This window comes from Amblyraja radiata, chromosome 12, assembly GCF_010909765.2.
Source record: "Amblyraja radiata isolate CabotCenter1 chromosome 12, sAmbRad1.1.pri, whole genome shotgun sequence".
NCBI lineage: Eukaryota > Metazoa > Chordata > Chondrichthyes > Rajiformes > Rajidae > Amblyraja > Amblyraja radiata.
In genome coordinates this window covers 38,413,000-38,435,062 of record NC_045967.1, presented here as the reverse complement: position 1 = coordinate 38,435,062, position 22,063 = coordinate 38,413,000, and the positions used below count along the sequence as shown (strand labels likewise).

At 41.2% G+C, this 22,063-nt stretch overlaps 1 protein-coding gene across 1 annotated transcript; it reads left to right on the top strand.

The window, feature by feature from the left end:
- The first annotated feature begins 538 nt into the window (after positions 1-538).
- Positions 539-20,481, top strand: ccnb3 (cyclin B3). Its single transcript, XM_033030563.1, has 12 exons — positions 539-780; positions 1,967-2,061; positions 4,799-4,882; positions 5,019-5,140; positions 8,178-8,289; positions 9,505-9,603; positions 12,146-12,238; positions 14,532-14,669; positions 16,092-16,247; positions 17,337-17,486; positions 18,102-18,232; positions 19,467-20,481. The coding sequence occupies exons 2-12, from the start codon at positions 1,990-1,992 to the stop codon at positions 19,543-19,545; spliced, it is 1,236 nt and encodes a 411-aa protein (XP_032886454.1). The 5' UTR covers positions 539-780; positions 1,967-1,989; the 3' UTR covers positions 19,546-20,481.
- The last annotated feature ends 1,582 nt before the right edge of the window (positions 20,482-22,063 follow it).

Here is a 22,063-nt window from a genome sequence, read left to right as displayed (position 1 = left end):
TCAACTCATCTGTTCTCTCTGCTCCTCATACCTCTAACAATGTACAATAACATGCTCTATTGTCTCTTCTTGCCCACAGTATTCACATCTGCCTGTATTATGCTTGCCTATTATAAAAAGTGTACTGTTCAGACCAGTGTGTCCAAATCTAATTCTTCAGATTACTGTCTCCTCACATTCGCTATTGTTGCCTAGATTTCCCTTTAAATAGGTGTCACCCTGGCCCCGCCCCTTTGGCCTGGCGGGTTCTATTCGAATAGGCCCCTCCCTTAGCAACTGCGGGTTAGCAACGCATCCTGGCGGCGCGCTGATTGGTCAGCGCCTCGGCGCTCGCAGCCAATGGCGGAGGGGGACGCGCTGATTGGTCAACGCCTCGGCGCTCGCAGCCAATGGCGGAGGAGGGCGTGTTGATTGGTCACAGCCTCGGCGCCGGCAGCCAATGGAAGAGGGGCGATGACTTCGGCAGATGGCGTCGGGAAGACGCGCTGATTGGCGAACGCCTCGGCCAATGGTGGAGGAGCATCGCGCAAGCCGCACTTTTCAAAAATCAATCTGCTGCGGGGCCGCGTCCGGATGTGAGAGGTTTGTGAGAGTCCGCTATAGGATCTTTGGTTTGAGTGCAGTGGCCAGCGGACTAGACCAGTCCGGACATTCGGGCTCAAGAGCTGACACCCTCACCGCCCTGTGCTCCCCTTCACCCCGAGCACTGACTTCCCCTACAGTCTGAACATTGAGCCCCTGCTTTAAAGCGTTTCTCCGTCGTTCCCTGAAGCTTGCCAGGTTCGTAAATTGTTTAAATTCTTCTCGATTTTATTGCATTAGTAAACATGCATTTACTTGTAAGATGTGGAGTGAGCTCAGCTGCCAGGAGTGTGTGTGTGTGTGTGTGTGTGCGCGATAGTGGGGCGTTAAATCACAATGAGTGCAGGGGGCGTACTGGAAGCTGCAACATTAACGACGTTTTGTGCAGAGATACAAGATCTTTGGTTTTGTGTCTTGTGCTGCGGCACGTAGCCTCTTTTTTTAAAGAGCCCACCCCTGCTCTCCTTTATGCTATTGAGACCTAGATTGCCTTCAGTGGTTATCTCGGAGTACTGGGAAAATACCATCATTGCGGTCTCCGCAAAATCCTTCACATTCTTTGGAATATCGGCGAGCTGATGCAAGTATCTTGGTTCTTGGTCCTCCAAAATATTCCAAATCTCTCAGGTCAACCAATATCCCCTGCATTAAGATCTTGGTTAAAGGCCATGTTATTTACTTGCCTGACACCAAATTCCCAAAATAGACATTCTCTTATTTGATCTCTATCATGAGAAGAGAATACTTGATGGACATGGGAAGACAATCAAGGATGTGCTCTAAACCTCCTTGAAAAGGAGTCTTGATTCTGATTCCTGCAATCTCTGGTCCATTGCTAATTTGCAGTTGCTAAGGAAAAATGAGTATGTGGAATGTGCTGAGAACTTTGAGGAAGTTCCTCTGGACTATCTAGAGATCACCTCAACATGTCCTTACCTGCCCCAATGGGAACAGTCTGCCACTGCAGCCACGTTAGAACCCATAAAGCCAGAGTGAAAGCAAGTAATTCTTAGTCCCTAGGACTGCCTAGGAAGACGTAGAGCAAATGCACAGTCATTGATTTCCAATATTCTCTAGATTCTGGAATTGGATTGGACTGTAGATAATGTGACCACTAGTGAGAAATGGAGGGAAAGAGAAAATGAGGAATTACTGGCCTGATGCCAGTAATTGGGAAATGCTGGTCTGAAGTCAAGAGCTAAGTAACCTTGGAAAGAGTCATAGAGTCAACATGAATATTGAAACAAAAATTGTGTTTGATTATTGACTGGAGTTCTTTGGCATGATGTTGCTCTTGTGTTCTTAATGGCACACTGGATCTCTTGCTCTAGTTAATCCATGTGGTTACCTGCTCTCCTTTCTCTCTTCACCCCTCCTTTCATAGAGGCAATTCAGGTTGTCCAAGCAATGCCTCTAGTTTCAAAGACAAAGAGCCTTCAACATGAAAAATTTGGAAAGGAGCCATCTATAATAGAAAAGGTAAGATGAATAATATAGTGACGATACTATATGAAGATCCATTTAAAAATAAATTGAATAGGTATATGGATGGGAAGGGAATGGAGGGTTATGGTCTGAGTGCGGGTAGATGGGACTAGGGGAAAATAATTGTTCGGCACGGACTTGCAGGGCCGAGATGGCCTGTTTCCGTGCTGTAATTGTTATATGGTTATACCCTTACATTTAATATAGTGAACATACAAATCAAGTCAAGAGTGTTTAATTGTCATATGCATGGAATGGAGCAATGAAATTCTTGCTTGCTGTAGCTTTACAAGCTCATCAATGCAACAAAACAACACATACTAGGTTATCAGACCAGAAGAGAGTAAGCTAAAATACATGTGCAACCTATAAAAAGGTCCATTGCTGAGATATAGTTGTGGTTGATACTGTTCATAGAAACATAGAACATAGGTGCAGGGGTAGGCCATTCGGCCCTTCGAGCCTGCACCGACATTCAATATGATCATGGCTGATCATCCAACTCAGTATCCTGTACCTGCCTTCTCTCCATACCCCATGATCCCTTTAGCCACAAGGGCCACATCTAACTCCCTCTTAAATATAGCCAATGAACTGGCCTCAACTACCTTCTGTGGCAGAGAATTCCAGAGATTCACCACTCTCTGTGTGAAAAATGTTTTCCTCATCTCAGTCCTAAAAGATTTCCCCCTTATCCTTAAACTGTGACCCCTTGTTTTGGACTTCCCCAACATCGGGAACAATCTTCCTGCATCTTGCCTGTCCAATCCTTTAAGAATTTTGTAAGTTTCTATAAGATCACCCTTAATCTTCTAAATTCTAGCGAGTACAAGCCGAGTCTATCCAGTCTTTCTTCATATGAAAGTCCTGACATCCCAGGAATCACTGGTGAACCTTCTCTGTACTCCCTCTATGGCAAGAATGTCTTTCCTCAAATTAGGAGACCGATGGTTGATCGTAAGAAGCTGTTCTTGAACCTGAAGGTAACAGTTTACAAGCTCCTGTGCCCCATTCCCAGTTGTAGCAGCAAGATGAGAGCATAGCCAGAATGTGTGAAACGTTGATGATTTTAGCTGCCTTCTTGAGGCTGTACTTCCTGTAGATCCCTTTGATGTCAGTGAGTTCAATATTCCCATGATGGACAGGGCAATATCTACCATTTTCCAAAATCACTTTTGTTCCTGGGCACAACTTAATGAACCAGACTGTGATTCAACGAATACTCTTCACCTTGCATCTGTAGATGTTCAATGGGATATTTGGCAGCATGCCAAATCTCTTCAAACCTCCAAAGTAGTAGAGAAGTACTACTTAAGGCTATTCTTCATCGCTGTTCCACTGATGAAGATGGTTTCGTGGTGCTCGGTTTTCCTTTCCTGAACTCAGCAATCAGCTCCTTGGTCTTGCAACAATGAGAGCAAGATTGTTGTTCTGGCACCATCCAGTCATCTGTAATCGGTCATCATTACCTGTTATTTGTCCAATTGTGGTGATATTGTCATCGAATTTAAAGGTGGCATTGGAGCTGGATAAGCAGTCATGGCTATAGAGAGAGTAGATGAGGGAACTGAGCATGCAGCCTTGAGGTGCCCCTGAGTTAATGGTCAGGGAGGAGGAAGTGTTGCCCATTCATACTCGCTGTGATCTGCTGATGAGGGAGTCAAGGATCCAATTGCCTAGTGATAAGAAGAGTCAAGAGTGTTTTATTGTCATGTGTCCCAGATAGAACAATTAAATTCTTGCAGCAGCACAACAGAATATGTAAACATAGTACACTGTAAACAATATGATAAACGAGAGAGAAGGAAAAGAAAGAAGAAAGAAAATAACGGACCCCTGAATTGACAATTAGTTTAGAGTGGATGATGGTATTGAGTACTGAGCTGTGGTCGCTGATTCTGTTGTGTATGTTCTTGTTGTACAAGTGATCCAGTTCCGAGCAGAGGGCCAGTGACATCACATGTCTAACTTCAGATAACCCTTGCTTTCCCTCTCTATCCCCTCCCCCTTCCCAGTTCTCCCACTAGTCTTACTGTCTCCGACTACATTATATCTTTGTCCCGCCCTCCCCTCCCCTGACTATAGTCTGAAGAAGGGTCTCGACCCGAAATGTCACCCATTCTTTCTCTCCAGTTACTCAAGCATTTTGTGTCTACCTTCGATTTAAACCAGCATCTGCAGTTCTTTCCTACACATCAGATCACATGTTGATTTGTTGTGATGGTAGGTAAGCTGAATTAGCTCCTGGTCCGTGCTAACGCAGAAGTTGATGTCTCATAACCAACCTCTCAAAGCACTTTAATTACCATGGACATTATTGCCACATATTCAAGGTGGTCCTTGAAGCATGTCACCTTGGTCTTCTTGGGCACTGATATTATGGATGTCATTTCAACAACTAGTAACAAGAAACTGCTGATGCCAGTTCACCAAAGAAAGACGCAAAATGCTGGAGTAACTTAGTGGGTCAGGCAGCATCTCTGGAGAACATGGATGGGTGGATTCGGAAGGATTCCGTGTTACTACATTTTGACTGCTGTCACTGCAAACTCAGTCTGAGGAACCTGAGGAAAGCCATGGACAGTATTAATAACCATGCAAATTGAATAACTTGGCTGTAATAAACACATTATTAATATCTTGACATTTCTGTTGCATAATTCATGTGGAATATTTTAATAATCATAGCTAATGTTTTGAAATGCATAATTGTGGCTTTGTTCCTCTTTAGGATGGTGATCTTCAAATCAAAAGGTCTCCCTCATCACCCCAAGGTGGTCCTAAAAAAAGATCTGCTTTTGAAGACCTCACAAATGTATGTTTGCAAACATGTTCTTCTGTTACAAAATAAATGAGTGGCATCCTTTCTTTAACACAAAAAAAAGCTTCTAGAAATTTGAAAAACTGAAAGTTCTGTTTAAACCTGATCTTTTCCTTTGCACCCCTCATAGGCTAAGCAAAGCCAAGCACAAATCCTGATTACAAAGAGAAAAGGTGGGAAGGTTGTGAGTAAGAAAACTCAAAAGGGTTGCAGTGAACAAGAAGCACTGCAAAACATTGAGAATCAAAGAAGGTGAGTATCCTTCTCCTGTGTATTTGTGTTCGTGTGTGTCTGCTTGCAATTGCACTGTATATCATGATGAAAGCTCTTAAAAAAATTCTCAATGATTTGTTTTATAACTGTAGTTGGTTGCTGCAATAACAGGAATATGTTTATTTCTTTTAGTTTTGTTTCTTATTGTCATGTGTACTGAGGTGCAGTGAAAATCTTTTTTGTGTGCTATCCAGTCAGCTAAAGGACTATACATGATTACAATCGAGCGGTCCACGGTGTACAGATACAGTGTATAACATTTAGGTAAAGTCCGATTAAAGACAGTTTGAAGATCTCCAGTTGGGTAGATGGTAGGTCCGGACTGCTCTCTAGTTGGTGAAAGGATGGTTTGGTGGCCTGATAACGGGTAGGAAGAAATTGTCCCTGAATCTGGAGGTATGCGTTTTCAAACTTCTGTACCTCTTGCCAGAGGGGAGAAGAAAGGGTGTTACTAGTCCTTGATTATGCTGGACTTTGCCAAGGCAGCATGAAGGGTAGATGGACTCAATGGAAGGGTGGTTGGTTTGCGTGATGGACTGGGCTACATCCACAAGTCTCAGCAATTTCTTGCGGTCTTGGATGGAGCTGTGGTTATGTTTCCTCCAAGTGGTTTGACTGGGTGAATTATTTTCCCATTTTGCAGTATGTTGTTTTAATGTTGGCTTGCTTCACCACAGCAGTTGTTTGGGGTCTTGCTGTCTCAACCTGAATGCTTCAATTGCACAGTGATGCACTCTAATGTGTAAGAAGGAACTGCAGATGCTGGTTTAAACTGAAGATAGACACAAAAAGCTGGAGTAACTCAGTGGGACAGGCAGCATCTCTGGGGAGAAGGAATTGGTGACGTTTCGGGTCGAGAACCTTCTTCAGCGCTCTAATGTGTTCAAGTCAACAGGCTTCTGATCCAAAAGTGTTATTTCACAGAGTATATCTTTGTTATTTCTCTTGGTTTAAGTAAATGTATTTATCTTGTGTAAGTATTTTGCTGCCTCTGCAGTTTTGCCTTAATGTTCCTAGGTTCTTTGAAAACTGTGCACTAAAAATGAATTGAGTAACTGAACTGGGGCAGTCCTTGCAAACACACATAACTCTCCAAATTTGGGAAGCATCCATTTTGATAGTTCATTGTGCCCCAACATACCTATAACCCATCTGGGGCAGAGGTGACCTGTACAAGAGGGATGGATTGCATTTAGCTGGAGTGGAACCAATATCCTGGTGGGCAAGTTTGCTAGTGCTGCTCGGGAAGGTTTCAACTAGAATGGAAGGTGGACGGGATCCAATGCAGTAGCAAGGCAGGTGGTGGCTACATGGGTGGAGCTGACAAATATCTCCATCTATTCCCCATATAGTTTATACATATCTATAAGATTATCCTACTGCCTCCTGCCCTCCAAGGAATTATGTTATAGACTGCTCAACCTCACTCTCTAGCCCAGGACCTTGAGACCTGGCAACATTCTGGTAAATCTTCTCTGTACCCATTCCAGCTTAATAGCATCTTTGACCAGAACTGAACACAATACCTCTGGCCAATGTCTTGTACAGCTGGAACATAACATTCCAGCTTCTGTACTAATTTCTCTGACTGATGGAGGGCAATGTACCAAAAGCCTTTTTCGGGGAGAACGTATAAGCGGTCACGGGGAGAACGTACAAATTCCATACAGGAACCAACAATGTGGTCGGGATCGTACCCGGTCTGCGGCACTGTAAGGCAGCAATACTACCGCTGTGCCACTGTGCCGCCATGAAGTCCTGCGGGTTTGTGGATTAATTGGCCTCTGAATTGTCCCTAATGTGTAGGGAGTAAACGAGAAAATGGGATAACCTACAACTAGTGTGACCAGTTTCAATTCAGCTAATTGCATAAAGCATCTTGTATGTGATAACATTGTGATGTAATTATTTGTAAAAGGAGTTGAATGGTGGAATTTTGCTCTTGAAGGGAAACTGTTTGTGGGTGCAGTCCTTCTGCAGGAGTAAAGAGGTTCTTCTGCAGTTGTATAGGGCTCTGGTGAGACCACATCTGGAGTATTGTGTACAGTTTTGGTCTCCTAATTTGAGGAAGGACATCCTTGTGATTGAGGCAGTGCAGCGTAGGTTCACGAGATTGATCCCTGGGTTGGCGGGACTGTCATCTGAGGAAAGATTGAAAAGATTAGGCTTGTATTCACTGGAGTTTAGAAGGATGAGGGGGTATCTTATAGAAACACATAAAATTATAAAAGGACTGGACAAGCAAGATGCAGGAAAAATGTTCCCAATGTTGGGCGAGTCCAGAACCAGGGGCCACAGTCTTAGAATAAAGGGGAGGTCATTTAAGACTGAGGTGAGAAACCTTTTCACCCAGAGAGTTGTGAATTTATGGAATTCCCTGCCACAGAGGGCAGTGGAGGCCAAATCACTGAATGGATTTAAGAGAGAGTTAGATAGAGCTCTAGGGGCTAGTGGAGTCAAGGGATATGGGGAGTCAAGGGATATGGGGAGAAGGCAGGCACGGGCTATTGATAGGGGACGATCAGCCATGATCACAATGAATGGCGGTGCTGGCTCGAAGGGCGAATGGCCTCCTCCTGCACCTATTTTCTATGTTTCTGGCACTAATGTTGTTGTGAGGAATCTTCCTTGTCAGATGTCACAGGCTCTATAATTAATGGCAAAGCCACGATGATGCTAAATACATCTTAATAATAATACATTTTATATTTGGCCGCCTTTCAGAAATCTCAAGGACACCTTACAGAGATTAACAGGAATAATAAAACATATGATCAGAGTAAAATAAATAATAAAGACATCACAGAAACACAAATTAAAAACAGAATTCAGTCCAAAAACAAAAAATCAAAAACACAATGTGAAGAGAGAGCAGCGGCAGCTAAAGCGCGCCAGCGTCCACTCTCCCTTCCGACAGCCATCTTGGACAAAGACTGACAGGATTACTTACAGACAAAAAAATCATCCCGCCACAATGGTTACCACTGTGTCTTCCATTTCCCCTTTCTCCTTTTAGCACAGGGTCCAAAGCTTCTCAGGAGCATCTTGACAACGCAAAAGAGAAATCGCCCAAGACACCAGAAGTACCTGAGGAAAAATCAGATACTGTTGCTAAATCAGAAGTACAGGTAATCATGATGCGCGTTTTTCTAGAGAATCTGTCGGCAGAAGCCACTGCCACATTACAAATTATTGGCTCCTATAAATTTAAGTGAAGTGATGGGCCATGTGGAATTCACTCACTGACCATTCTGCACCAGAAATCTCAAACGGGCTCGGTAAAAAGGACAGTTAAAAAAAAAAAACGCAGTGCTGGAGTAACTCAGCGAGTCGGGCAGCATCTCTGGAGGACATGGACCAGGTGACGTTTAGAGTCGGCACCCTTCTTCAGCCTGAATAGTAAAAGAGCAATGTTTGTGATGTGTGGAACATGTTCTACACATTAAAATGTTATTCAAACTGTCATTGTGTGCTTTTGTTCAACATTAGATTACTTTTAAGTATGCTCTTCAGGCCCCAGAACAAAGTAAGTTGCGTTGTTGATAAAGAGTAAAAAAAAAAAACCCAATGATTTAATCCTGAAGTTATTGATTTGACCTGAACGCTATGAATAAATTCTGTATCTTACACACCATTGCTGGGTAGCCTTTAAGCTTCTGGCATTCCCTCATTTGGAAGTTAACTGAATTTATTTTAAACATTTTTATTAATAATATCTAGATATCATTGAAGCATAGGTCCAGTTTCTTACTTTGGAAATTCTCGTAATCAAACTGAAGAACTAAATACCTTTTAATGCCAAAGATCAACAATATTGAGACATTTTAAAAACTCTAGGATGTTCTCTCATTCTGCAATTCTGACTGGCCACTAGCTTACTGGGCTTTCACATCTAACAATTCCTCATTAATTTTAATATCAACGTCTTTTGTTCTCTGAAAGTAGTAGCACAAGTAGATAAATAAGCCACATGGTATATTTACCTTCTTCATTTAGGGCATTGAGTATAAAAGTCAGGAACTCGCACTGCAGCTTTATAAAATATTAGTTTTTTTTTTTTTAAACCACAAGCAGTCAGCTGAAATTTTAAAACAAAGCATTGTCACAATAGGGTTACTCTTTATTGTGATCTAACATGATAGCCCATGTCTGAAGTTTATTGGAGTTGACAAACACATTCAGTACCCATTGAGTTAGCAGATAGTTCATAATAATTTGTAACATAACCAATGCCTGGGTTTAATGGATATTGTTACTTTTGATGGTTAATTTTGGGGAACAACTAGTGTTATGTTCTTGCCGAGTTCATGAGTGCTATCTGCTAATCTGGATTTATTTTGCAGCCTACTCCCTATGAAGACGTTGATGAGGAGAACCTGAATGATCCATTCCTAAATTCAATCTATGCAAAAGATATATTTGATTACATGAAAGAGCGGGAGGTAGGTTTTCTGCTAATATTGAGAACTTGCTGTTCAAAAAACTGTATTAATATTTTAGATTTTGTAGCAAGAATGTTAGGTTCCTGATTATACATGTAATGTTTAGTTTATTGTCACGTGTACTGAGGTACAGTGAAAAGTTTTTGTTGCTTGCTTACCAATCAGCTGAAAGACCAAACATGATTATAATCGAGCCATCCATAGTGTACAATTACATGATAAAGCTCGGTGCTTTTATTTTATCATTGAACGATAATTTTGAATTTGGAAATATGACAAAAGCACCCTATAGCCTCTACTCAAAAGCCCCTGTGCCCTTCAAGGGTTTAGTGATCATGCTACAAACACTTCTGCAGCAAGTACTTTGTGTGCTTTTTGTTTTAACATTTGGATTTTTTTTTAAATAAACACAATCCTGGTAAATAACTGGATTACAATATGGCTGCTGGTGCTGTAGATTATGAGAGAAATCTAATCTCCTGCTTGTGACTTGCTGCGAACATGGAACATTTGTCGTACTAGATTAAATAAAAAAAGTTAAACTGATGGTTGCTGGTTTAAAAAAAAATATGCTGCCAATTTATTTTTGGGATGAATAAATGGATTTGATTGAGTTTGTGACCACAACATGGTCTGTTTGTTAGATGGTGCAAATGCTCCTATGCATGGCACTTCTGCAATCCAAGCTGGCACTGCGAAGTGCTAGCCAGGATTGAGGTTTGCTGGGGTGAAAAAAATAATACATTACCATATAATAACCATATAACAATTACAGCACGGAAACAGGCCATCTCAACCCTTCTAGTCCGTGCCGAACACATAATCTCCCCTAATCCCATATACCTGCGCTCAGACCATAACCCTCCATTCCTTTCCCGTCCATATAACTATCCAATTTATTTTTAAATGATAAAAACGAACCTGCCTCCACCACCTTCACTGGAAGCTCATTCCACACAGCCACCACTCTCTGAGTAAAGAAGTTCCCCCTCATGTTACCCCTAAACTTCTGTCCCTTAATTCTCAAGTCATGTCCCCTTGTTTGAATCTTCCCTACTCTCAGTGGGAAAAGCTTATCCACGTCAACTCTGTCTATCCCTCTCATCATTTTAAAGACCTCTATCAAGTCCCCCCCTTAACCTTCTGCGCTCCAAAGAATAAAGCCCTAACTTGTTCAACCTTTCTCTGTAACTTAGTTGCTGAAACCCAGGCAACATTCGAGTAAATCTCCTCTGTACTACCTCTATTTTGTTGACATCCTTCCTATAATTAGGCGACCAAAATTGTACACCATACTCCAGAATTGGCCTCACCAATGCCTTGTACAATTTTAACATTACATCCCAACTTCTATACTCAATGCTCTGATTTATAAAGGCCAGCACACCAAAAGCTTTCTTTACCACCCTATCTACATGAGGTTCCACTTTCAGGGAACTGTGCACAATTATTCCCAGATCCCTCTGTTCACCTGCATTCTTCAATTCCCTACCATTTACCATGTACGTCCTATTTTGATTTGTCCTGCCAAGATGTAGCACCTCACACTTATCAGCATTAAACTCCATCTGCCATCTTTCAGCTCACTCTTCCAACTGGCATAAATCTCTCTGTAGGCTTTGAAAATCTACTTCATTATCCACAACCCCACCTATCTTAGTATCATCTGCATACTTACTAATCCAATTTACCACACCATCATCCAGATCATTGATGTACATGACAAACAACAGTGGACCCAACACAGATCCCTGTGGCACCCCACTAGTCGAATGGATAACATTCTGTTATCATCTATCAGTCAGGCAGTAGAAAATGGCCATAAGGGATGCGGGAATATGTTTTTCTTTTTGGATCCTTATCTGAGTTTACGTCAAAGTCTAGATTAGTGGGCCAAGGTACGGCAATTGGATTTTAACTGTGACAAGTGTGAGGTGTTGCACTTTGGCACATCAAACCCCCAGGGCAGGACTTGCACAGTCAGAGCTCTGGAGAGTGTCGCACCACAGAGATCAGAGAGTACATGTGAATGGTTCCCTGAATGTGGCGATTCAGATGGATATTGTGGTGAAGAAGGCATTTGGCACAAAAAGCCAAAATGCTGGAATAACTCAGCTGGTTAGGCAGCATCTCTGGTGTACATGAAGAGGTGGTGTTTTGGGTTGGGACCCTTCAGTCTGCCACACTTGCTTCATTGAGAAGGATATTGGGTATAAAAGTTGGGGCATCGTTATGCTGCTGTGTAAGTTGTTGGTGAGACCACACTTGCAGTTCCGGTCGCCCAGCTATAGGACGAATGGATGCAAAGGACATTCACCAGGATGCAACGTGGGCTTCAGTTGGAGGGAGAGGGTGAATAGGCAGGAGCTTGTTTTTATAGTGTAGTAGGCCGAGGGGTGATCTTATTGAGGGTGTGCAAGAAATGTATGCACTGGTGCTAGGTTCACTTTTATTTACATCTTGTAAGAATTTGGTTGTGTGTGTTTAAAATGAATCATTGCTGTGATCCATTTCATGACAATATGATTTTTGTACCTGGCAGATGAAATTTGTGCTGAAAGGCTACATGGAAAAGCAGCTTGACCTGAATATTGAGATGAGAGCCATTTTGGTGGACTGGATGGTTGAAGTACAGGTTGGTATGGCACACTTTGGACTAAGACACGCCTTTGGACTAAGATTCTAGCTGATGACATGCTGCAGCCTTCCAAATAAAGTGGAGGCTCCAATTGTGCTCTCGGGTATTTTTAAAACATCCAATGACAACTCCTCCTCACAGTGTTCTCCAGTGTCCTGTCCAATATATATCTCTCAATCCACACACGGACTGCCAAGAAAAACACCTCAGACCACAGCAGTTTGTGAACTCTTTTATATACATATGACTGTAATGAGGTCACATTACTGATAAATGCAGCTTTAAAGTACTCGGGACATCTGGGAATCATGAAAGATGCCACGGCAAAACAAACCTCTAGTCATTCACAAAGTTGTATTGTTAGCTGTGTGATCGGAGAGGTACAGGACCTCCCACGGTTATGAATGTCTGATTTGTGTACAACCCATAGATACGAGCACACATTTTGATGCCCGGTGGGATGGATTTGCCGGCTGTTGGGGTTGCAGCCATAGTCTGCTGTGCGTGACTTGGTTCATGGCAATATTTGAATGGCTGAGTTAAACATCCTGTTTTTTACCATGTGTAGCCCTTGAACGGGCTATATTATTATTTAAATTATTGCTGGGCAGCTGAATTTATGACTTGCGAACTGTTTGGGTCAAGAACAGTTTGGGGCGCCCTGCTTATGACATTCAATACCCTTCACCCTGATGCACCATTGCTATTTAGGTAATTGGTGCCTCTGGGCAGATTCTTGGGCGTCATCCCCAGTTGTCCCTCTTTCCAATTTCTTTATATCCAATAACCCTAATGTCTTCCACTGCCTCAACAATCATATAAATTAATCAATCCCCTGAAATGTAACTTTTATTTACTAGTATGGAACCTTGTTAAAGGCCTTTTAGTAGTCCAAAGAAGCAATGCCAATTGACATTCCTCATTGAATTGACATGACCTGTATGTATGTATACACAGATTGTCTCACTCTAATCGCATCCATATATTGTCATAAACAGTCAAACAATATAAAAACAGACCCTTTGGCCCAACTTGCCCATGCTGACCAACACGTCCCATCAACATTAGTCGCACCTACCTACATTTGGCCCATATACCTAAATCTATCGTATCCATGTACCTGCCTAAAGGGCCTGTCCCACGAGCATGCGACTCCATGCAGCAGGCGCGACCTAAAGGGCCTGTCCCACGAGCATGCGACTCCATGCGGCAAGCGCGACCTAACGTGGTCGCATGAGCCGTACGGCCTCGCGAGGCCGGTCCCACTTCGATGGCCGGAGCCGTATGGAGTTGTGCGGAGCTGGTCCCGACATCGCGCGGGGCATAGAAAAACTGACCGTGTTCAAAAATTGCGCGCAGCAATGGCCTGCCAGCCCGCAGCCGCCTCGATGCCGTACGTCACGCGCAAACTTCCCGCGGACTTTGCTCTAACTTCATGTCACTCACTCGACCTCCGCGCGGCCCCCGCTTCTGGTTTGGTCGTGCTTGCCACATGCAGTCGCATGCTCGTGGGACAGGCCCTTTAGGTTGCGCTTACCGCATGGAGTCACATGCTCATGGGACAGGCCCTTTAATGTATCTTATACGTGTGATAGTAACTACCTCCTCTGGTAGATCGGTCCATTCACCTATCACTCTTTGTGATTTAAAAAATAAAAGTTGGCCCACAGGTTCCTATTAAAATCTTTCCCCCCTCATCTTAAATCTCTCCACTCTGTTTCTCCATTTCCCTACTCTGGGTTAAAGATCCTGTGCATTTACCCAATCTATTCCCCTCATTAACTTGTATATCTCTGTGAGAGCACCTGTCATCCTCCTGTGCTCCATGCCTAGCCATTGTCAGGCCCACAAGTCCTGGCAACATCTCGTAAATCTTTTCAGCACCCTTTCCAGCTGAACAAGATCTTTCCTGTAACGGGATGACCAGAACTGAACACAGTACTTTGAATATGGCTTGACTGATTACTTGTACAACTATAACATGACCTCCCTAGTTCTATACCTATGGATTCCAAGAGGTTTTGAACCATGTTAGACCAACATACCTCTTTTGCTGGTTTCTCTGACACACGTACTTGCAATTTTATTTAGATCTGATCAAACAATTCAGTTGCTGTGGTAACTTGGTATTGTGGTTGGTTCCTTTCGTAAAATAGTACATCTGACGGTCATCTTAAGAGGTTCATTACTATCGTATACCAGGCTATGCTGTGGCAAACTGTATCATTTTGCATTGTGTTGATTACCTCCCAAAATAATTCATTGATGTGAAGCCCTTCTTTCTGTTTAGGAAAATTTTGAGTTGAATCATGAGACTCTGTACCTGGCAGTGAAGCTGGTGGATCATTTTATGTCCAAGGCTGTGTGTATGAGGGAAACATTGCAGCTGCTTGGTTCTACAGCAATCCTTATTGCTGCGAAGTTCGACGTAAGCATACTTCATCATTTTCGTACGGATTTTGTTCTTCCTGATCCTTTTCCCTATCCTGCATAGAGCTTGGGAGAAAATGCTAATTCTTAAGAAACTGGTAGCAGGGCACCACTTCATGATATGGAAATGTGTAACAAATCTAGCTTTTCTGAAGATGTACCAAGCAACATCGATAATGGGGGATCAGTCAATGTGTTGTATTTGGATTTTCAGTTCACTTTCAAGCTCGTCAAAGACTGTGTATTGGTGTGGTTTCAGAATTGGTTAACTGAAAGAAAACTAGGTATAGCTAATTTTGTTTGGATTGGGAGACTGTGACTGCATAGTGTAGGGACCAATGCTCAGGGTGCCACTGTTCACAACTTGGGATAGAGTATATGCAAAAATATTGTTCACCAGGTGATTCCCAGGATGGGGGTGGAAGTGTTGTCCATTGAAGAGTGATGAAGCATTCTTGGCCCATACTCTAGAGTTTGGAGTACAAATGTGACACTGGAAATTGCAGATACTGGAATCTTGAACCAGAATAAGGTGCTGGAGCAACTCTGCAGGGTCAGGCAGCATTTGTAGAGGGAATGGACGATGAGCAGTTGGCATGTATTTCAAGAGGCTTTCCTTGATTAAAGCTATTATTTTCTAAGATGACAATAGTCAAATAATAATACAATTTTAATTTATTTAGATTTTCAAAAGGCCTTTGACTGAGGAACACAATGATAGATATGCTTGAACTCTTAGGAGAATGTGGAGTTGGGGAGTGGCTAAACCAAAGTAGCTGAATGGAATTTTAGAAAAAAAATCAATACATTTAGTTGAGGATTCATGGAAACACATTTACCTAAATAGTGGTAGGAAATTATCACCACAGGGAGAGATTGAAGTAAATAAGGTAGGTGTGTTAAGGGGAGCCTGGACAAGCTCAAGGAATGAGGGATTTTGGGGGTGGGGGGGGAGGGTGGTTACGCTGATAGATTAGGATGAGGACTGAAGGAGGCTTGGTGAAACATTAGCTACTGCCTTCCCTCTCTCTCCATCCCCCCCCCCCCCCTTCCCAATTCTCTGACTAGTCTGACTGTCCTCATTTAGACTTTTATCTGTTTGCTTTGTTGTTACCATCCCCTAGCTAACAATAATCTATTCTACAATTTCCTTGGTCTCCATCTCCTTTGATTCATTTTCACACCTTAACTTTCCTTATCTCTGTATCTCCCTGATTGAGTCTGAAGAAGGGTCTCGACCGGAAACATCACCCAGACCATCTATCCAGAGACACTGCCTGCCCCGCTGAGTTACTCCAGCATTTTGTCTATCTTTGGTTTAAACAAGCATCTGCATTTCCTTCCTACAATGTTAGCTACTGTGAACTGGTTGGCCTGAATGGTCTGTTACTGTGCTCTTTACATGGTGTAATTCCTTTAGGAGCGGTGCCCTCCCTGCATGGATGACTTCCTATACATTTGTGATGATGCATACCAAAGAGAAGAGCTGCTTGCAATGGAAGTGAACATTCTCCGAACTCTAAAGTTTGACATCAATGTTCCGGTGGCCTATCGATTCTTGAGGAGATATGCAAAGGTTGATTGCTTCATATCAATGAGAATGTTATTTGACCCTAAATACAATATTATTGTTTACTTATCCCCTTCTCGAGGAACTGGCTGCTTCTGGGATGTAATTGTGCAGTTACCTTGTCAAAACTATTCTTTCTATTCCCATGGTTGGGGAGCTGAGATGTAATTATTCTGAGAAGAATGACAGACGTGAAGAGTAGAGAGTCAAAGTAGGTCTCGTAGATTGAGCTCCAACTGGCACCTTGGTTGATGAAGACCATTCCTGAGAATACTATATATCCCTGAGGAACTCGACTGGTCACAAAATATATTATACAAAATAAATATATATAGTCTGAAAATACTATTGTGATCATTGGAGTTCCTTGGGTATATGTGGTCTTTATAAATACAAACTTGGGCATAAATGTAGATGGTTTACTTATAAAGATTTAAACAGATTTAAGAAGGATGTTGGGAGCAACCTTATCACACATGAGGTAGCCCAAATCTGCAATGAGCTGCCAGAGGAAGCTAAAGAAGCATTTACAATTGTGGTAGACACACCATGCTGGAGTAACTCAGCAGGACAGGCATCATCTCTGGAGAGAAGGAATGGGTGATGTTTCGGGTTGAGACCCTTCTTCAGACTGGAGGAAGGTCTCGACCTGAAACGTCCCCTATTCCTTCTCTCCAGAGATGCTGCCTGTGTTACTGCAGCATTATGTGTCTCTTTTGGTTTAAACCAGCATCTGCAGTTCCTTCCCACGCATTTACAATTGTGACTACTAAAAGACATTTGCACAGTTACATGGATAGGGAGGGTTTTGAAGGCAACGGGACAAATGGAACTAGATCAGTATGTCAGCATGAAAAGGTGGGTCAAAGAGCCTGTTTCCAGATCTATTTGGTCTGAACATCTCTGACTTTGACACAAAGCAAATGTATGCAGCACCATTTGGGCAAATGGGCTTCCTTCCAAACCCTTTTTTTTTTTTTTTTTTTTTTTTTGAATTGTCAAAGAATCTGCACAACTGCTTGTACTTAGTTTGTTGTACTTTGTAGGATTAATCTGTATATACCATCTCACAATCTGAATATTGATTGTTTGCAGTGTGCCAGAGCCAACCTTGAGACACTGACTCTTGCCCGCTACATCTGTGAGTTAACTCTGCAGGAATACGAGTTTATTTGGGAAAGTGCTTCCAAACTGGCCTCATCCTGCCTTCTATTGGCCCTCAAGATGAAAGATCTTGGAGGATGGGTAAGTGGTGGTTACCGTTTATTATTAGTTACAGTGTAACTTTCTGTTTCTCAACATCTTTTTTGTTGTCATCTTTGACTAAATAGATAGATCTCTTCTGTGCTTCTGTAGATTAGTGGCTCATGTTATGAGTCATGCTTTTGTAGTTGCGCCCACTAGCTTATTAGCGTCGCTGTCTACTGCACTCCGCAGTCTGAAGTGAACTCTCAAGTGAGAGCTTGTAGTTGTTTATTCTAAATAAAGAGTGTATAACCTGACATGGTGTGAGGTCTCTATTATTACAAGGACTCCAAACCAACAGCTTCCAAGTCTCTTGATGGTCTGACATTGGAGATAGGAGTTTGCTAGATTACATTTCCCACTTTCATTTTTTCCCTTCCCTTTCAGGAAGTGCAGTTGGCTTCTACCTTGTATTTTCCTATAATTAGTACTGTTGAAATGAACAGATTCAACACCAGGGATGTGCTATGATTCCGATGTACTACACCACCATGTATCTGACTTGCCTGTTAGTTTTGATGTATGACTTTGAGGGCGGGATAAGCTAATAAATTCACAAAATCTGCTGCAGTTTTAAAAAAAACAGTGAATTTGGAAAATGCTGCTTTGTTTCAGACTCCAACATTACAACATTACACCGGATACCAGTTCGCTGATCTGCACTCGCTGATGAGGAGACTGAACCTTTTACTTTACAGTAAGCCCAATGAAAAGCTGAAGGCTGTGCGGTACAAGTATGCTCACAAGTAAGAATCTAACTAAGTATTCCTCCCACTATATTTAGTGGTGGACATTATGCATCTCACCTGGTGATAGTCCAAGATCAAGGCATTGGTAACTCTTTCAATTAATAAAAGGTTATTATGATTTATTGCTTTATAGCTCCGGAATGAAGCCAATAAACTCACTGGGTCAATTAGATTGTGGATAATTGGTATCTTTTGGGACATTATCCAGAACCAGACTATCGACCTAGCATGCACACAGCCTTTGTGCATGAGTGGTTCAGATCTGCACTGCCCTTTGCATGATAAAAGCTTCTCAAACTCTAGTCTGCATGGCTGTGTTCTGATAAAGGCTGTACCTCTTTATTTTAAAGACCTTAATTAAATTATATCTCCATCTGCTCTTATCCCCTCCTTCCCCCATATTCTCATGATGTTGCATTGCGCCTTCTTTAAAACTAATATCCTTTTTGAGCTCGAATGTCCAATACCCTACGCCACATGGAGCCGATAATGACTATTGTGAAATATACCTTCCATATTTTGACCTTGTACAAGTACAAAGTGAATTTACAGAAAACTCTGCTTTAAGTGTTGAACAGGTCAGGAGGACACATTATTGGCAACAATGCTGAATACAAGATTCAACTGTCGGTGTCACTGGTCATTTTGCATTTTATGTCCACCCGTTGCCCTTTTGTGAATTTGGGCATCCAAATCTTAATCCTAATTTTCTCATCTTTTTTGATATTCCACTTTGTCTGTATTGGTGGCTACAAGAAATTGTAGATGCTAGTTTACAAAAAAGACAGTGCTGGAATAACTGAGCAGGTCACACAGTATCTCTAGAGAGGATGGGTAGGTGGCATTTTAGGTTTGGGCATGAAGAAGGGTCCCGACCTAAAAACTCACTTATCCATGTTCTCCGAAGATGCTGTATGACCCGCTGAGTTACTCTAGCACTGTCTTTTTTTTTGTCTTTGATGGTGATACCAATAAAGAATAGGTAATTGGAAGATGGCATCTGAGTCCTTTGCATTGTTACTAAAATCTGACAAAGAAAAAAATGAATACCAGTTCACAAGACCTGCCTGACTGTGGCCCTAGCTTAAGAACTATGTTGTGAGAGTAAGTGGGGCACTGAATTGTAACTTGTTCAGGCATTTCTGAGTCTTTGTAAGATCTGTATTATTTTCCTATAAATGCATTGTCCTTGAGTGTTTTTAATTGCATTTTGATTTTTTTTTAAAATTAGGGTATTCTTTGAAGTGGCAAAAATTCCACCCTTGGATGTTCTGAAGCTTGAAGAACAACTGAAATTGAACACCATCTAAATCAGAGATCCTGGCTATTGGGGGAAATGGTGTTGTATTTCATTGCACTTGTGTGGGTGGATTGCTGTGTATGTAGGTGTAAATACTTGCAGCATTTGCTTAATATTTCTTCACGATGATATCTCTGCTAAGCAGAAATAATTGTAGATAATTATTCTTATGGTAACTCAAATACAGCAAACATTGAAATACAGTATCTGAATTCTTAAATTAAGAGTAGAATCACCCATTGTAAATTGTAGTAGGGTGGGGGGGAAGCTGGGGTTGTAAACATTTTATAATCTTAAATGTGAAATATACCATAAAAAGCAACTGTATTTTTACCACAAGATCGGAAGCAATAATTAATGACCACAAATTGATTCCCTTAATCTTGTATAACTAAATATTTTTGGAGGTAAAATAATTATTCCTAAACTTGCAGACTAAGAGCATATTGTTATTGAAAAAAAATATTGTTTTGTCAAAATAGGATACTGGGGAACTTTGCTTATTTTAATAGTCTTTCCCAGAAATCTGTACTTAAAAAGTATATAACATTATGTAGGAAAACTGCATTGAAAGAAAAAATCCATTCTCGTAGGCAAACCTGATTCTTTTTGTTATGGTTCCTCCATTGATTCTTGTTTATTTGGTAAAAATCCCAACTTGCAAAAGCAGCTGAATTTTGTTTTCTCAATTGGCAACAAAGTGCTGAAGATTGGGGCAAACTAATATGAACCCATTTTAATAGCTTCAGATTTTACCCAATCCTCCCCTTTGTTGTTATCTCTGCTGTTGTGAAAGTGACTTACCACTGATTTAATACATCTCAGTTGTACCACTATCCTGTCGAACAGATCCAGGAGCTTGTGTATTTTGCCAATTGCATATGCCTTTTTATTTAAGATACACCTGATATATGCTAAATGTCATGACTTTTGTTAAGAGGGGAAAGAAGAGTACTATAATTGCTAATTCTAGTTTTTTTTAATCTTAATTATAAACAATGGCCTGATGTTTTAGAAACTACTGTTATTAATGTACAGGAACTTAATATTGATCATACAGTTTTTCAATGTTGCTGTTAATTACCATTTGTAAAAATGGTTCATTTGGTATATTTGTACTTGGAACCATTTAAATTATGCTTTGGAAGCTATTTGTCAAGTATTTAAATGTTTTTAAGAATTTTGTCATGGAAAAAAAAGAATATGTGTATAAATATATATATGTTTGAGTACTTTTTTGATCCACACTTTGTTCTCGCTATTTTCATGTCTAAGTGAGTCTAATTTCTCTTGTAAAATAAATTAAATGTATTCTTGTGGTAAATTTTATTTGTAATAAATTTCACTTTCTAACACTCGTTTAAAAATTGGTCTTTTCTTTCTCAGAGCTGATCATTGTAGGTAGTTGTGTTATAACGCAATAGTTGTATTCCTAAGATACCTGTGTTTTATAAATAGTGTTTGTAAAGATGATTGTGTCAATGGGGGAAAGGGGTGAGGTCTTCGAGTTTGAGTTTGTCATAAATACTGTTTTAATCCAAAGCAGTTTTTTTTTTCTGCTTGCCAATCTCCAATAACTAGTGGTTTTTCCTGTTTCTATTCAAAATTGCATTATAACCAATCTGACCTGTAATGCAATTGTTCCTGTAATGCAAATGTTCCCGAATTCAACACTTGCATTATATCCAATTTGTGTCATGGAAACATGTCAAGAAGGGTCCAGTCCCATAACGTCACCTATTCATGTATTTCCAGAGATGCTGCCTGACCTACTGAGTTACTCCAGCACTTCATCTTTTTTGTTTTTGCAGAACTACCTGTAATCTGAAAATGATTTAAGCAGAAGAGTTAAAGATACTTTGCCCAGTGGATTTGGTTGTTGTATAATAGATTTTGTTGAAATGTGAGGATATCAAGTTTGAATAGCTTTCTTGTGTTGGTGGCAGGCATAAATCACCCAGAGACCTCTAATCTGGCACAGCAAATCTAAAATAGAAATCCTAGTCTCTCCTAACAATTTTATTTTCTGAAATCATCGTTAATTTGAAGCAGGTGCAGGATGTACTCCAAATTGAATGCTAACTTTCAGACAGACTCAAACAACATTTGTGTTGTTTGAATGCTTAATATGAATATCTAGGAATAGATAAAGTAATTGCACAGTCTTTTACCTGGAATAGGGCCGGAGGACTTAGGTTTAAGGTGTCAGGGGAGTGATGTAATAGCAACCCGAGTGGCAACTTTTCATGCAAAGGGTGAGGGGTAAATGGAACAAGCTGCCAGAGGTATCTCAACATTTGTTCCAGGTACTATCACAACATTTAAAATACATTTGGACAGGTATTGAATTGAATTGAATCCTTTATTGAATTGAATCCTTTATTTGTCATTCAGACCTTTCGGTCTGAACGAAATGTCGTTGCCTGCAGCCATACATGTAATAATAAACAACACACAATAAACACAAATTAACATCCACCACAGTGAGTTCACCAAGCACCTCCTCACTGTGATGGAGACAAAAGTCT

Excerpts from the sequence above, each read along its gene's own strand:
- ccnb3 (XM_033030563.1), top strand. The coding sequence starts at position 1,990 with ATGCCTCTAGTTTCAAAGACAAAGAGCCTTCAACATGAAAAATTTGGA. Across the intron at positions 2,062-4,798 it reads AGCCATCTATAATAGAAAAG|GATGGTGATCTTCAAATCAA; the intron begins GTAAGATGAATA and ends GTTCCTCTTTAG. Across the intron at positions 9,604-12,145 it reads ATTACATGAAAGAGCGGGAG|ATGAAATTTGTGCTGAAAGG; the intron begins GTAGGTTTTCTG and ends TGTACCTGGCAG.